Source organism: Mycteria americana, chromosome 4, assembly GCF_035582795.1.
Source record: "Mycteria americana isolate JAX WOST 10 ecotype Jacksonville Zoo and Gardens chromosome 4, USCA_MyAme_1.0, whole genome shotgun sequence".
Taxonomy (NCBI): Eukaryota; Metazoa; Chordata; class Aves; order Ciconiiformes; family Ciconiidae; genus Mycteria; species Mycteria americana.
Genome location: NC_134368.1, coordinates 30,487,191 through 30,504,067, shown reverse-complemented (window position 1 = coordinate 30,504,067; position 16,877 = coordinate 30,487,191). Strand labels below are relative to the sequence as shown.

General features: G+C 34.7%; 1 protein-coding gene across 8 annotated transcripts in view; it reads left to right on the top strand.

Moving 5' to 3' along the window:
- Positions 1-16,877, top strand: part of FRYL (FRY like transcription coactivator) — a 178,006-nt gene that overhangs the window by 128,346 nt on the left and 32,783 nt on the right. For 6 of the 8 annotated variants that reach the window (XM_075500035.1, XM_075500034.1, XM_075500032.1 and 3 more), the window contains 13 exons: positions 217-301; positions 1,978-2,090; positions 4,522-4,672; positions 5,026-5,129; positions 5,674-5,859; positions 7,677-7,881; positions 8,856-8,977; positions 9,450-9,640; positions 10,374-10,468; positions 11,644-12,251; positions 12,879-12,976; positions 14,177-14,347; positions 15,356-15,496. In XM_075500035.1, the coding sequence (XP_075356150.1) occupies positions 217-301; positions 1,978-2,090; positions 4,522-4,672; positions 5,026-5,129; positions 5,674-5,859; positions 7,677-7,881; positions 8,856-8,977; positions 9,450-9,640; positions 10,374-10,468; positions 11,644-12,251; positions 12,879-12,976; positions 14,177-14,347; positions 15,356-15,496 (2,270 nt within the window). The remainder of the gene's footprint in view (positions 1-216; positions 302-1,977; positions 2,091-4,521; positions 4,673-5,025; positions 5,130-5,673; positions 5,860-7,676; positions 7,882-8,855; positions 8,978-9,449; positions 9,641-10,373; positions 10,469-11,643; positions 12,252-12,878; positions 12,977-14,176; positions 14,348-15,355; positions 15,497-16,877) is intronic. The other 2 variants (XM_075500030.1, XM_075500037.1) reach the window with 1 other exon arrangement.

Sequence of the window (16,877 nt, the reverse complement as noted above, 5' to 3'; positions counted from 1 at the left end):
AAATTATGGTAGGAGCTCAGAATCTTTTAGTCTAAGCAACAGTTCTTTGTTGCATGTGAAAGTAATTTCTGTGGCTCAGTTTGTATTTGTCCAGTTGCTGTAGTGTAAACCTGGTTAGGGCTCTTGGCATGGACAAGTAAATAAGGGTCATTGTGTAGTGCTTGAGACTGCTTTTCTTTTTATTGACCAATCTTCTTCTATGTCCATAATTCACAGGTACCACTTCTAGTAGCAATACAATGGTAGCTCCCACAGATGGCAACCCTGACAGTAAACATGTAAAAGACAATATTGAAGAGAAGTAAGTATCTCCTCAAGGAGCAGTTATTAGTTGAATTACAGGAATTCCTGGTAGGTACTATAAATACTTGCATCTCAATGGCTCCAGGTATGTCTACATTGCAGGAAATATATGGCTGTAAGTTTTATAAGTTTTAAGCAACAGAAGTGGAATACTATTTGGGATTAACAGTAGCAGCCTCAATTGTAATTTGAACTCAAAAAGCTGTAGAGGAAACTGAATAAATTAAGGGACCAATCCAGATCAGGCTTTGTATTGCTATAGCTATATTGTTATTGATGCGTAAATTAGCTACTATTACACTGGATTGTATGCATTTACCTAAGAGAAATTGTACTGCAGATGGAGATGGATACATCAAGGACAAATGTTACTAGTTTAGTAATGTAGCCAATTTGCAAATTGGTTTCCTAGCTCACTAGAAATCAACAGTGCCCATGTGTTGAAGGCTAGTTTATTCTCCCAGTTAGGTATTTGGATGGCTGGTTATGTGTGGCAAGATCCCTTCCAGCTCGCTTTAAAACAGATGCCTCCCTCCCTAATTTTTGAGCTTCTTCAGAACAATGTTTTGGAGAAATTTGCCAGACAGTGGTACCGGTGTGAGGGTGGTGGAAAGCAAACAGCTGACATGGACCTAGTCAGGGTGTGGACTGAGAGCTCAGCAGTAACTGACTGTGTTAGTTGTGTTAAATAGGAGATAGCTAACCTTAAAGTGAAAAGGGAGTAGGGGTTCTATGATTAGCATGAGAAAGTGTGCACAGAAAAAAGTACACACGTGCTGTTACTGTAGAGTAGCTACTATGTGGTAAATTCACAAACCAGTTTATTTTGTGATTTGTTGGAGAGCCTTAGTAATTATATTTCCAATATAACTTCCCAGTTGAACACTTTTTTTCTTCCCTAGGATAACTATGTCAATATAGTTAGATTAGTAAATGTATTGATAGAGACAACCCCAATACTTCAATTAAATTGGGCGGGGGCTGTATGAAAATAAATCACAGAAGATTATGGAATCTGAGGTGTCATTCAGAATTCAGCCTAGCAAGGCACAAACAAGTATTTGGCTGCTATGGGGGCTGGAGCTGAAGAAACTTGTAAAGTAATGAAGGCAGTTTTGAAAGTCTCTGCAAGTTTTGGCATACGCTGTAGGGTTATCTAACACCTCACCAGGGTATATGCTTTTTGATAAGATGTACCATGTACATCTTGGACTTGGCAGGAGAGGAGAATTTTAGAAACTCATGTCGAAGCAGCTTCAAAATTGTGCTTTTAGCACTCTGATTTCTTTATAGTTTATCAGATTAGCAAGGTAGGATCTTGGACTCTGTGTGTGTGTATATATATGTCTGTGGCAGATCAAATAGGGTTTTGCTCAAAAGTGAGAAGAACTTGCATATAATGGTAGCAAATATTTTAATGTACTTAAATGTTAATAAAAATGATCTAATAGAAATATAATTTATAGTGGATTTTCTCCTTGAATCCCCTTATCTAGCATTGCTACAGGAGGTGTGCCTTACACAGCTGAGATGCTTTGGCATCATATTGATTGTCCTCGTAAGATGAAATATTTTTGCATAATGGTTTTGTGAAATACAGTTTTACTGAGAGACCCTGATTTATTTTTGTCACAGAATGTCAGTTACTAATGCAGCTTTTATTTATTCCTACAGTTACGTACATCTAGACATCTACAGTGGGTTGAACAGTAACTTAAACCGCCAGCACCACAGACTAGAATCTCGCTATAGCAGCAGCTCTGGAGGATCATATGAAGAGGAAAAAAGTAATATTTTAATTTTAAAATATTTCTATGGATAGAAAACAAAATTTTCACAAGTTAATGCTTTTGCTGAAGGTTGTGGAACATGAAGAAATAGGCATTATCAGTGGATTTTGCACAAACCTATTAAAAAATACGGGTTTTTTACATTCCTTGGTCTTAGTACTGCTATTGAAGTCTAGCGTACCTTTTGATTACAATAGAATGTGCAAGGAAGATAATACACTTTCTTTCCTTCCCTTGTCCTCTGGAATGAGTTGTGAACATCTTCCCAACTGAAGCAGTTTTTCTCCATTTTCTTTGCCGGTACCAACACCAAAGATAGGTAGATGGTTAGGCAGAAGAAACAGCAGAGAGATTAGCAGGAGGAAGATGAGATGAATGAGGAAAAAGATGATGGAAAAGAAGTTAAAAAAATATAGAAAATTAGAAGTAATTGTGCTTTTAAGTGGTAGCAGTCCTTGGCATATTAAAAAACAAAAAGGGTATAAAACTTTCTGAGAAGCCATAGCAAAGGAAAATAGAGCAGGCAAAAAGGATCTTGTTGTGTATGTCTAGTTTTCAAGCTTGTTTTGAAAATGTGTTTTGGGTTATTTTTTGTGGTCTGTGGTCTGGTTTTTCTCAGGTGCAGGGGTAAGGGAAGAGGTAGAAATCTCTCCTGAAACTCCATATACTTTTGGAGACTTTTCTTTAATGGAGGCTTACTAACTGCGGCTACTTTTATGCCAGTGCCTAAGATATAAAATCATTGTGACAATGCTAGGGAAAGCTAAACAGGTCATGTAATCAGGCAAAAATGAGGATAGTGGTCAGACAGTAAATGGTGCGTTACATTAGTGGGTTCTGTATCCTTTGTCAGAGTACTCGTTTGACTGAAACTCTTGTTTCAGCTAACAAGCTGTTAGTAATTAAAATGACTTTGTACTTTAACCCTGCATAGGATTATCAGATAGATTTTGGTCTGATCCAGATCATTATAGTGCTCCCACAGACTATCTTCTTAGGTTTCACTCAATTTTTTATTGACAGTTGATTTTGTTACCAGTTAAGTTGTTTGGGTACGGTCCAGCACATGATACAGTACTGCCTTTTCCTTACCTTTCTTGTGCTACTGAACAACAGGATGTACATTTCTGCATTTTGAGCATTGCGTGGCAGTATGGAACCTATTGTGTCGCACGCTGTATTGAAGCAAAAGAGTCCATTAGGATGTCCTTATGCACTCCTTAATGACTGATTCTGTGCAGACCGTAAAGGTTAGAGTGAATTTGTGGTTCATATTGCCTCTTTCAAGAAAGTGGAACATAATGTCCTCTACTGAGCTTGTTGTAAAGGCTGGGCATGCTGATGCAGATCTGCTAAACTTTGGGTCAGTAGCAGGTTGATGGACCTTCTGGGCAGCCAGTGTGTTTATTACTGCTTGGATGGGTGATGTCCAATATTGTAGTTGTGGTCATTTTCATCTTTGTTTGCTATTTGTGATAGCAATGCTCAGTGTCCTGAAGGAGATGGTAATTCACATGTTCTATCAGTAAGAAGTTTGTCACTTCCAGTCAAGAAGTGATAATGAGCTGATAGATGTGTGAACTTCTGAAACTTCTGCATCTATACTTCTAGAAGGACAACTGGTAGAATCACTGAAACACTGAACTGTTGAGGGAGTCTCCTTATTTGTTTCTAGCCTTAACTGATCATTCTAAAGTCCAAGACATCTCTTTTAAAAACAGAAAAATATTTTGGATGTGTAACACAGTATACTCTCACACCAAATAGCTGATGCAATTTTTCCACTTTTGAAGCTTGCTTAATCAAAAACTAAATGTCTTTCTGTGTTTTCTTGACAAATTTACTGATTTTCTGAGCCGTGACTTTTGTCAAGCAGTGGGACTGGGCTATGCTGCTGTAAAAGTGGCAAGTTCTGAGTTACCTCATGTATCAGGCCAGCATTATCTGACATGTAGAACTGGTGGACTTTTGCCAGCGAGACCTATAAAGAGGTGCTCTTGAGAAATACTTCCTTAGCCTATAATGAAATGCAGCTCTTCAAAATGAGTTCAGTGTAATCTTGGGACACAGCCTTAACTCCCTATCTGACATGAGGTTTGAAGTTCAAGGAAATTATATTAGATCACTTTACCTTTTTTACATTACATGCATCCATGTTCCCTATGTGCATCCATCACTTTTATGAACTTATTCAACAAAATCTTACTGTTATGTGCATGGCTTCTGTAGAATTATCTTTATGCTAAAAGAAAGAAACTTTTTTTTTTTTTTTTTAAAGTGTCCAACTACTACTGTTTATGGCTAGTTCCCCCTTCCCCTCTTCCCAGATCTCAGCGTTTTAAGAATTTGAAAATATTTCTTTAGAAGACTATATAATACAGAAACGTTTGTTTTTTCTTTTTTCTGGTTTAATTATTTTTTGTGTTAGGTGATTCAATGCCTCTGTATTCAAACTGGCGGTTGAAGGTGATGGAGCACAATCAAGGAGAGCCTCTACCTTTTCCACCTACTGGAGGTTGCTGGTCGCCGTTGGTGGATTACTTGCCTGAAACTTCTCCTCCGGGCATGTCTCTTCACAGGTAACTGTTGTAACAATTCACCATTGCTGATGGCAGTTCATTACGTTTTACGTTGTGTTGCACAAATACAATAATTTAAAGATAGGAGATTAAAGACAGTAGATTTAAAGATAGTAGATTTATTTTCTGCAGTTTTACTCACAGGTCTAGCAGTTTAACATTTCTAAGCCTTTTAATTTGGAGGACTAAAGTTTTTCTATCTTCATTCTGAGCATTCATCTTTTCCCTTAATACAACTTTGTGGATGTTTATAGACTTAAAGAGTATTGGTTAGTGGCATATTAAGCTATTTGCAATTCTTCATAAAGTTCATATGTTATGTTCTTCTAACAAATTATTTTTTTGTTTTTTAGATGCAACATAGCAGTGATCCTTTTAACTGACTTGATAGTTGACCATAGTGTAAAGGTGGAATGGGGAGGATACTTGCATCTTTTGCTTCATGCAATTTTTATAGGTAACTGAATTCTTAAAGAAATATTTCTAACTTAGGAATTGTAGCTATTTATGTAACTGTTCTCTTCCACATTTAAATTAGTGTTTGCCACTGTGCTGAAATCTCATTAATTTGTTAATATTTACAATATTTTAAAAAATTTAACTAAGTATCTTTCAGCTTGATTAATGCAAATATAATTAAGAGGTTTTTGGAGTCATTTGAAGGCACTTTCTGTTGGAGCCACTTTTACCTCTTTCTCCTTGTAGAAGACACAGTAAAATTCAAATTTTTTCTTTCTGTTTCTCTGTGTAGTATTTTCATACAGAGCACATCTTAAGTTCTTACTGTTATGTGAGAAATAGCAGGATATATTAATGTTTGTTAAACTGTATGCTTTTGGTTTTATATTGAAACACTGAAAAACCATCACTTATTTAGTGAATTATGTATCTATTATTTGGTAAAATATAACAGACCAGTTTGAATACTGCTTTTTTTTAATAATTGAATTCAGTGTGCCCTTTGAATTTAATAAAGCTTTTCCATTTTCCTTTTATGTTAGGTTTTGACCACTGTCACCCTGAAGTCTACGAGCATTGTAAACGACTGCTTTTGCATCTGCTGATAGTGATGGGATCTGGCAGTAATGTCCAGTCTGTTGCTTCTGTCCTACTCAGAAACAGAGAGTTCAATGAGTCCAGGGTGCTTACTGTCAAACAAACTACCCATTTAGATTATACTTTCACAGGTATGCTTTAGATTTAATAAGTGTTGCTTGTTAAAATGACATGGAAAGTTATCTTTTCTTCCAGGCATTATTAAAATTTCTGTTATTTGTAATATTTTTCTGAGCCCTTGGCACTAAAATGTATTTTGTTTCAGCTCTGTCTAGCTGGTTAAAATGTATTTTAATTAAGTCAAAATGAAGATAGTTCACATTACCACTTTGTGCCCAGTCATCAGAGTTGGGAGCACAGTTGAATGATTAAATAACAGTGGAAACCGCAGAGGGAGCTCTACAGTTCGGATCTGTAATACAGCACTTTTTATGATGCACTTGAAAATAAAAAACAAGAAGATACATCTCTCACTTGTTTATAGCAGCTTTACCTTTCTGACTTTAGTCAGTTGTAATTGCATTGTTCAATAAGCTCAATTCAGTTCAATACTCTTCTGCGATATTACCTTTTAACAAGTTCACCTTAACATTACAATATTGTATTTATAGAGGAAATTACATGTTTTATATGTATATCTTTATGAAAGTAATATTTTGATGGTATAAGCCTATTGTAGCTTTTAAAGAAATGTGAAATAGTTCATTGTGTTGAAACCTAGTATTTCATATTATTTCAGTAGGTGGCAGCACATTGCTATACAATCTGTTCGTTCTGTTTTGTTCACAGCAGAAATGGTTTTGTCACTAACTCAAAATATTAATCTGTTTTCTGAATTCGATATTCATGGCAATGAGGGATTAAAAAGTGGGTATAGTGGAGGAATTCTTTTATGTAAACCTATTCACAGAACTTTACCAGTGCATTTATATGGTGACCTATACAAACCATTCCATTCCTAATCTTTGCAGTTTTGAATAAAACTGTCTAAACGTGACATGATATTTTGCTATTATTGAAACAAAAATGTCTGATAGAAACTAGAATGAGATCAGCATCAAACGTTTCCAGCTGGGGATTAAGATAAGGTGATTACAGGTATGCATGCCTAGCACAAAGTCAGACAAGCTGATGTTAAATTTTATTTGAACCAGCTAATAATCCAGCTCTGTAGAGTGAAAATTTGTGGTGGATGTCAGTGTGTCTCAAACTTATGTACAGTTGTTACAGTAAAAGATTCATGAGACTCTTTTCCTTGCCAGTTTACTTTCTCCTCGCACCTCATAGGTAGATATAGGCGTAATGTGAGGAGTTACTGCAGTTGTATTTTATTGCCATGTAATTCTTTACATGGAGAGAAAATGTTACAGCAGCAAGATTAGGTTAACTTCAGAGAAACTTTGTGCAGCCATAGAAGCTCTGCTTAGAATTGATTTACTAGTTAATACTTAGTGTTCACTGATTTAAAGTGCTGTCAGTTATGCTGGGACTGAGTTAAAAAAAAAAAAATTATCTGCACATTATTAGGAAGTAGTTATATAATTTGTCTCAACTTACTAAGATGAGATGCCTCAGAGACTGATGATGTTATTTCACCGTATTACTAACAGAAAATCAAACATAATACAGAATCACAGAATCATACAGGTTGGAAAAGACCTTTGAGATCATCAAGTCCAACCGTAAACCTAACACTACCGAGTCCACCACTACACCATGTCCCTAAGCAATACAGTGGTTTTAAAGAGGGATCTAGCAGTTCCTTATTAAGGGTCCAATCATGCACAGACTGCATATATAAGACTTGTTGATTTCATTGAAATTATTGGATCCATGAAATTATTCTCCTTACATTTGCTAAATCATTGATTTTGAGAGGGCTATTTTTTCTTTTTATATATTTAATATTAACAGTCAACAGCTCATAATAATCTTGTTTTTATTTCAGCAGGTGTTCATGATTTTATACCTGATTACCAGCCCTCCCCAATGACAGACTCAGGGCTTAGTTCAAGTTCTACCTCTTCTAGCATCAGTTTAGGAAATACAAGTGCTGCCATTTCTCATCTGCACACCACAATCCTCAATGAGGTTGACATTTCAGTAGAGCAGGATGAAAAAGTGAAAACTCTCATAGAATTTATTACCTCAAGGTAAGATTTCAATTTTCATTTTTGTCAAGACATGTATTTTGTGGAAATACGGCAAACCCCTTACTATTTAGCATCATGTTGTCTAATTTTGTCTCTGTTTTATCACCAGTAAGAGACAGTTTAATCCTGAAGTGTTTTTATGTGATGCAGCCTATGAACAACTTTAACTTTCCAACAATTTCAGAGAATTTTGGCCCCCCTTTTGTGTCCTGAGTGTTTAAAAGTCTTTTGCCACGTTCTGCACAAGTCTGTTATCTTTGCTTACCACACAGATTATAGCGTTCCCTTTTCCATCTAAAGGATTCCTGTACTAAAGGTTTAGGGCTGGAATACATAAAGATGATTAGGGAGCTGCAAGATTTGTGTGGAGTTTATGGATTGCCTAATAGTAGAGAGCTGGCTATTCAGAAAATAAGAATTGGTGGCAAAGAACATCTGTAAAACAAGCAACACTTGTGCAGTTGGTATGATAGCTTATATAAAGCTTTCAAGATTGGGTAAATCTGAAACCCCACTTGTTTCTCAAAGCTTTTGATTAATTATGCCAACAAAAAAAACCCCTTTACATCAGCTTAAATTTAGAATAGTGGGGTGTATTGATGTGAAGAAAATGGGAAGAAAGGAGGTTGTTTTAAGAAGTGTATAATGGTGTTAGTTGTACTTGTTCTTTGTTAGATAACTAAATATTGTTAGATAACTAAATATTATCTAACAGAGAACATCTCTTCCTAAACTTATGCTGTTATTTCAGCTGGATCTGATATATTGCTTTTCACCTTGTCTTAACTTCTTGTATATTGTACAATATTGGACAGTTGTCCAACTTCTTTCCAATTTGTGTCTGCAGTTCTAAATGGTTTCTTTTATGTGGTAGATTCTTTTGCAGTTAGCCTTAAGTTTAAAATACCATTTAAATAATATTAATGACAAAGGCTATGTTTTATGTTCTGTTTACTCAATTTTTATATTTTTAGGAAAAGAGGGCCACTTTGGAATCATGAAGATGTTTCGGCCAAGAACCCTAATATAAAGAGTGCTGAACAGTTAACTGTGTTTTTAAAGCATGTGGTATCTATATTTAAACAGTCTAGCTCAGGTATGTTAGAAAACAGTCAATGCATGATAGAATGTTCAAGTCTGCAAACTAAATGAATTTTTTTGAGTGCCTGTAAGTTTACAGATGATCTATAAAATCACTCTAGGTGATCGCTTACTGCTTCTAAAAGATTTTTCTTGTGCATTGCACACTTCAGTTCATGTTTCTATTATAACAGTTTAAATATAATCTTTTAGGAATGAGGTAGAATATTTTACTAATTTATTGTGGACACTTACTATTCAAATCATAAATGTTTTATTCTCTACAAGTCTCTCCAGTGTGAAGTATTATGGAATACAAGTTCATATGCCTGGAAAGATTTTTGAGAGTAGTACTCCTTGAGAAAAATGTAGAAGATTATAGTATTTTAAAGTTAGGAATTACTTTGGTAACTTACTCTTCATTGAATTCAAGGGGGTTTGTTTTTTATAAAGCATTGCATTGCTTGAGTATTTATTTGCTTTTATAGGAGGATTTCAATTGGAACACCGTCTCAGTGAAGTTGCTTTGCAAACCGCGCTTTCGTGCTCCTCTCGACATTATGCTGGGAGGTCCTTTCAGATTTTCAGGGCTCTGAAGCAGCCTCTTACTGCATCTACACTTTCTGATGTTCTCTCCAGACTAGTAGAAACTGTTGGAGATGCAGGAGAAGAAGCTCAGGTATTTGAAATCATCCCCCCCCCCCCCCCCCCCCCCCCCCCCCCCATTTTATTAGAAAGCTAAGTTTGCCTAAATGACATACTTAGATTATTATTTTAATGACAGTAAAATTTAAAAGCATTTTTGATTCAGTTGCTTTTTATTTTTAAGTAAAGATATTTCAAATATCAAAAGTTTTAATCATGATGCCTCCTGAAATTTCACCTAATGAAATGATGAAAAGATGAGCTGCGCGTATTCTTTTCTACAGCAATAGGAACTTTCAGAGAGTTTGATACATCTGTTTCCTGAAAACACCTTCTCTTTCATAGTTAGAGAATCCTGAGATCAGCCCTATAAAAAATAATACAGGTTTTCTTTTATTAAGAACTTAACCTGGTAAAGTGTTAACAACCATCCAATTTAGTATCATTGTACATTTCAAGAAGTGGATGTAATGTTTTAATATTGCAAAATGAGAGTCTAAATGACTCCATCCTTAAGTCCATCCTTAAAAATAATGCAAACCAGAATGAATTTGGGGAATATTTAGAAATAAATTAAAGTTTTTTCCTGTCTTCAATCTATACTGCTAATTTGAGGTGTCTCATCAGGGTTGTGTTCTAACTGAAGCATGAAATAATAATTTAGTTACTGATACTGATTTTGTATTTTTATATTGCTACTCAGTAGACTTTCTGTGATCTTCCTTGTGCGTATTGCATAATTTATAACGACCTGTGGCTTTCCCCAGGGTTTTGTCATAGAACTGCTTCTGACCTTAGAGTCTGCTATTGATACGTTGGCTGAAACTATGAAGCATTACGATCTGCTTTCTGCCCTTTCTCAGTAAGTTCTTTTATTAGTCAATTACACATTTTTAAACATTTGAATTGTTAAAGATTTGTATTACAGAAGTAATGAAATAATTTCTTGTTGTCTTTGCAGAATAGTTGTATTCTCATAGCAAAATTGCTTGCTCTTTTTGCCTCAAGCAAAACTCATAAGAATCTAGATTTTCTGAAAAGAAATCTCTGCTACCTTTCCAACTTACCCTTGTGGGTCCAATTTAAAAAAAAAAAGTGTTCCTTATGGCTGAATTCTGAAATGTTGTCAGTTCTTCTGAAACTTGTCAAAAATAAAGGTACTGAGTGCATTTAGAACTTTTTTTTTAATCAGGCCCTACTGACCTTGATTAATACTGTAATTTGGGTGGGGGTCTTGTTTTTTTCCCATGTGTTTCCCATAATGCAGGTAATGGCACCGATCTTTAAAAGATAATTTAAGGTAATTTAATGTTCACAGATGAAAACTCCTGTACTGCAATAAATACTCAGATTTGTTTTCCATGTATGAGAGCCATGTAGTTGAACAGTCTGAGTCATTTGTGTGTCTTATTATAGTCTGAGTGGTTAGCTCAATGACTTTTTGTCAAACTGAAAAAAAATCCTTAAATGTACAGACATCTTTATTTGTTTGACTTCATGGCCAAGTTTTTGAAAATGTTGAGATTTCTAGGAATGTCTTCAATTTCTCAGGATCAGAACTGCAAGGTGTTGGTTTTTTCTAGGTCAGATATTTCAGACAAATATAAGGTAATAATTAAATAATTTCGTTTATTAATTCATTAATTTCTCTACCTTTATCACATCTATAAGTAAGTTGGAATGCTAGATCTTCATTGACAGATAATCTTTTACATGCTATAGGCTAATTTTCCTGATTTTACTGAATTGTTATGTAATTATTTTGCTGTTCTGGGATTGTAACAAATAGATTTGGGTAGCAGGCATAATGGGATGCTACAGTCTTGTCCTTATGCTGTAAGAATATTTTAGTAATATATGTAGAAATTCTGTGTTTTCGTATATTATAATACTCTTCCGATGATGAAGCGGAGTATTCACTGTGTGTTGTATATATGTGATTAGTGTCAAATCTTGTTGCTTTCTTCCCTTTGTCTAAACAGTATGTTATTAAAGTATTTTGCATGGAATAATAGGTAATATTCATTTTCGTTTTAGAACCTCATACCATGATTCTGTAATGGGAAACAAGTATGCAGCTAATAGGAAAAGCACTGGACAGATAAATCTAAGCACAAGTCCCATTAATAGTGGCAGTTGTTTGGGATACTACAGCAATACAAGGAGTAATTCTTTGAGACTGAATTTAATCAGTGAGCGGAGAGGTGACCGCCGACGGAGCAACACACTGGATATAATGGATGGAAGGATTAATCATGGTGGCAGTTTGGCAAGGACTAGAAGCCTTTCCTCCCTGAGAGAGGGAGGGATGTATGATGTGCAGCCCACTACTGACCCTGTCAACTTGATGGCCACCATATTTTGGATTGCAGCTTCGTTGCTAGAGTCAGATTATGAGTATGAATACCTTTTGGCTCTCAAGCTACTCAACAAGCTTCTTATTCACTTGCCTCTGGATAAATCAGAGAGTCGGGAAAAGATAGAAAAGGTGCAGAATAAACTGAAATGGAATAACTTTCCAGGCCTTCAGCAGCTTTTCCTAAAAGGCTTTACTTCAGCATCTACACAAGAAATGACAGTTCATCTCCTCAGTAAACTCATCACAATTTCCAGGCATGCTTTGGTGGATCCTTCTCAGTTAGCAGGTATCTTTAGTAACTGTATATGTAATGAAAATGTATTTTTTCATCAAATTAAGTGTAATCAAAATCAGTAGCGATTATGCATTTGCCTTTAAAAAACACCCTTCAGTTGAATGCTTTTTGCAGTTGTCAATGTTACAGTGCTAGATAGTGGGAATACATTACAGACTATGATCCTCTGCCAAGAAATACTGCATGAAAACTTTATGTATTATTAACTTACTTTAAACTTGTTTGCAAGTTTTAAGAGCACATGTATTATTTTTCATGATCTTGTGCTAAATAGCTCGATTAGTACTACTTCAAACATTTGCACATTTTTGAAACAATGTGACTTTACTGGCTAAAGCTATCCAGTTTCATGATAGTTTTGCTTAATTGGTCTGGTGATTATGTTATTTTCATCTTAAGCATATTTATACCTGTACACAGACACATTTATATACCTTCTACATACATACACACTTAGGTACGTGTGTGTATATAATTTAGAAATCTGTATGAACGTATGTGTATCATGCTCTAAGGGTTATTGAGTATCAGAAAGCTGTTATATGCTCACATAACTCCACATTAAATTCTTATTAAAATCATTAGGGCTCATATAACTCTGTTTATGTATGTGTTTAGGATTTCCCCTAAACATCTTGTGCCTACTTCCTCATCTGATTCAACATTTTGATAACCCAACTCAGTTCTGTAAAGAAACAGCTGACAGGATAGCAAAGGTATGTAAAATGATGCTTGGGGAATATCCAGGAGTTTTATTACCTGCATTGCTGCATTTTTCTGCTCCCTTATGCAATACTTTCATGTGATTCTCATAGAAATAACTATAAAAAGTTGTATTTTAAAGATATGATCCAGTTCTGATTTTATATAATTGGTCCTCATATCAACCCCTGAGTTTACCTTTGTCAATGAAAAAGCACATTTTGCTTATTCTATAAACTTTAGGTGTAAAGAACAAATTTACTTCTTAATGATATCAGTTACTTTTTCTTACTTGTCTGATTTTGCAGCTTGTAATTTTAAATATAAACTTAATCAATTTTTAAGCACACTTCCTAATTTACTTACGGTATGGAAGTGATCCTTACCTTTCAGACTGGTAGGTAGAGAAGAAAAGGTACTATGTTCTTTCTATTACTTGTACACAGTGATTAACCTTAGAATATTTCTGAACTGTCATGTCTGTTAAAGCAGTACACGGTACACACCAACAATCTCCAGCTAGGCTGGTGGTATGCTGCCCTGACAGCCTACATTTTAAGGAAGAATGTGGAAAGGGGAATAAGAAAGTTCTATCTGTCATAGGAGATGCAGTCATAGGCCTCTGGCTTCCCAAACTGTGATACATAGATCACTTAACTGTGTGCAGGCCACCTGAAAGGAGTACGTGCCTGATGCAAATCCAGAAATTACTGTTGTCCCTTAAATACATGCACTACTAGCTAGAGGCGCTAGTTAAAGTTTGGTATGAGTAGTAGATAAACGTGGAGCATGGATGCCAGAGTACCACTATTGCAGATACTACTGCCTTCCCAAATACAAGCCCTCATAGCTCTGATAAATGCAAGGCTAGTAGACAAGGGCTGTCTAGGCTTAAAAGAAAAAGGAGAAACTGGTCAAGGCTTATGAATGCCTACTGAGTGCAGTTGCCCATTCAGGAACATGGAGCTAAATTTTTGTTATTTATACCTGATGCATTCATTTATTTATTTGAAAAAGCAGTTTAAGTCTTTAAGTTAGTGAATTGCCAGGCTCCAAAATTCAGCAGAAACTGTAGATGTTGCTTGTATGATTGGTTTGATTTCAGTTATTGGAAAATAAGAGTGAAATCTGGGAAAAGTGCATAATTACTTGTGAATGCTTAGGTTAAAAGTTTGTCATTTCTACTATAATTAAATAGGCTTTTTGCCTTTCAGGTTTGTGCAGAGGAGAAATCACCAACTCTTGCCAATCTGGCTCATATGATGAGTTTATACAGTACACACAGTTATTCCAGAGACTGTTCTAACTGGATTAATGTAGTGTGTAGATACTTGCATGACTCTTTCTCAGATGCCACATTTAACCTCGTAACTTATCTTGCAGAGGTAAATTTTTATTAAAAGTGTATCTTATGTTGACAATCTGTGATCAACATTACGTTTACTCATTGCCAGTTTTTCGTGATTCTGATTATTGGGGGGGGGAAAGCACATCTTCCATAATGGGAGAATAATAATAAAATATTCTAGGATATAGAAAAGGGATGACTACTGCCATTTTGGAGTGCAACAATTTAAATACGCCTTGAAATAATAATTCCTCTAATAAAATATTCCTTTTTATGATAGTACTGTTTTGTAATAGATATTTATATTCTGTTCTACATGAATAAAATGTGCACACTCTCTTGGCTTCAGCAAAATATACTTAGTGCGAATTGTAAGAGGCCTTTTTTAGCCAAATACGTATTTAAAGATGTCCTTATCACAACCTAAAAACTAATTTCGAAGTTCAATTTGCAAGTACTGCACAGTATATAATCAAAGATCATGTAAATTATAGAATTCAGTATGTGATTCTGCCAGCCATTCATACAGGAAAACTGTTATTACCTTTGAAAAAGTATGTTGTGTGAAAAGCTTGTAGAGCTTGTCCTTGAAGTATATCACTTCAAATTGATGAAGATATTTTTTAAAATACTACTACATTTTCATGAATGAATTTATATGTACTTATTTTGTTTGTAAGCTTGTGTATACTAGACTTCTCTAAGGTGTAGACATAATTGTTTTTCATGCAGTTTTGAAATTTTGAATTGGTATGGACGCTTATTTAGTGAGAAGTATTTTATTATTAGGTGCTTTAGATCTGTGCTAACATGTCAAAATTCAGGGAAAAAACTGAATTAGGACAGAGAATATTGTTCTATTGCATTACATTTTTTTTATGCTAAAATAAAATTTTTAAAAACATGAAGTGGTACACTTAAGTTTCTTGAAGGGAAAAATAAATATGTATGGAAGTTAACCGTATTTTAATGTTTGTTTTCACTTTTTGCTACCATTAAAGGTCCTAATTAAATCCTGTATTTTTTAAAACTTTTTCTTTTTTAGCTGTTAGAGAAAGGGTTATCCAGTATGCAACAGTCCTTACTGCAGATCATTTACAGTCTTCTGAGTCATATTGACCTATCCACAGCACCAGTGAAGCAGTTTAATTTGGAAATCATAAAAGTTATTGGTAAATATGTTCAGGTAGGTACTCTGAAAAACTATAAAAGCCTTTCTACTTATTATCAAAGTGGTAGTGAAATTACACTTGAATTTTTTTGAAAATTAATTTATTTCAGATATAAAAGGAGTTGTTCGAAGTCAGATTGACTTTGAACAAAAATATTTTATTTTTTGTCCTATGTACTTAATTCATTATATGCTTATGTATTTGTCCAATTTGATTTATGTCTTGTGGGACAAGTTACCTGGATGAATATGCATCTGTTTACAGATGTGGGCAACTCTGCCTATGTAGTTATAGCAGATCATCCTTGAACTATTAAAATATAAGGAAATGTTTACTGCTACATACTGTGCAAATGTTTTATTTAAGTGTATATGTTTTCAAAAGGAAGTTTTACGGTCAAATGCATGTTTAAATCACTTTCACTAATATATCTGTGAGGAACATTAAGGTGCACCTTAATGAATTCGAGTGCATTTTTTTTATTAAAGAAAGTCCCCGAAAGATGAACAATAGTGTTTTGCCCTAGGTAATTTGATCTTTTGTACTTGGAACACAATTTAGTGAAAATCTGTTTCACGAAAGAAGGTCTAGCATCTTGCTGAAAGATTTTATGAAAATGCCTGGAGCATAAAACCATTTCAGTGCACAACAGTCTCTCCCCCTCCCCCCCCCTTCTTTTTTCCTGAATTCCATTATTGCCAAATGTATTTCAGTGAAATGGTTTAATCATAATTACCCAGGAGAAGTAGTGTTCCTGGATGTTTTGTTATTGATGGCTATGTACTTTAGATATTGTCCTCCTGTCAGAGTGCATTAGGCAAAATGGAATGATTAGCATAACTGTAGTTTTCATGGCCTGACGGCTGCTTTCTTTGCCTCTAACCTTTATCTGAGCTTTCTATGCAAGCCCACACTACCATGGAATGTAATCTTAATTAGAAGATGTTAGCTATCAACATAATGGTACTAGCAAAAAAATATCCAGAGAAACTATGTATTTTTGATAGGATAAAACATGTTAACTATAGATGACAAAAGAAAAAAATCATAAATGAACATGTCTTGTTTAAATGTGGTGCTACTAAGCTGATTTTTTCAGTCCTCTGCAATCAGAATGCGTCTTAATAAATTGAAGTTGCTGCAGGATGGTTCAAGTTTGAGACTACTTTTTTTAATGTTTATGATGCACAGAAATTCAGGAGATCGCTGAAGACTCTTATTACCTACAAAGAAGCATATACTACTTAGAGCCTTGAAAGTGGTGTTTATTTTTTTAATGCAATAAAAAAAAAATTAACAAACATGGCATGCTAATTAAAAAAAAAAACCAACAAACAAACCACAAAAAAACCCCAAACAAACAAAAACAAAAAAAAAAAAACAAAACAAAAAAAA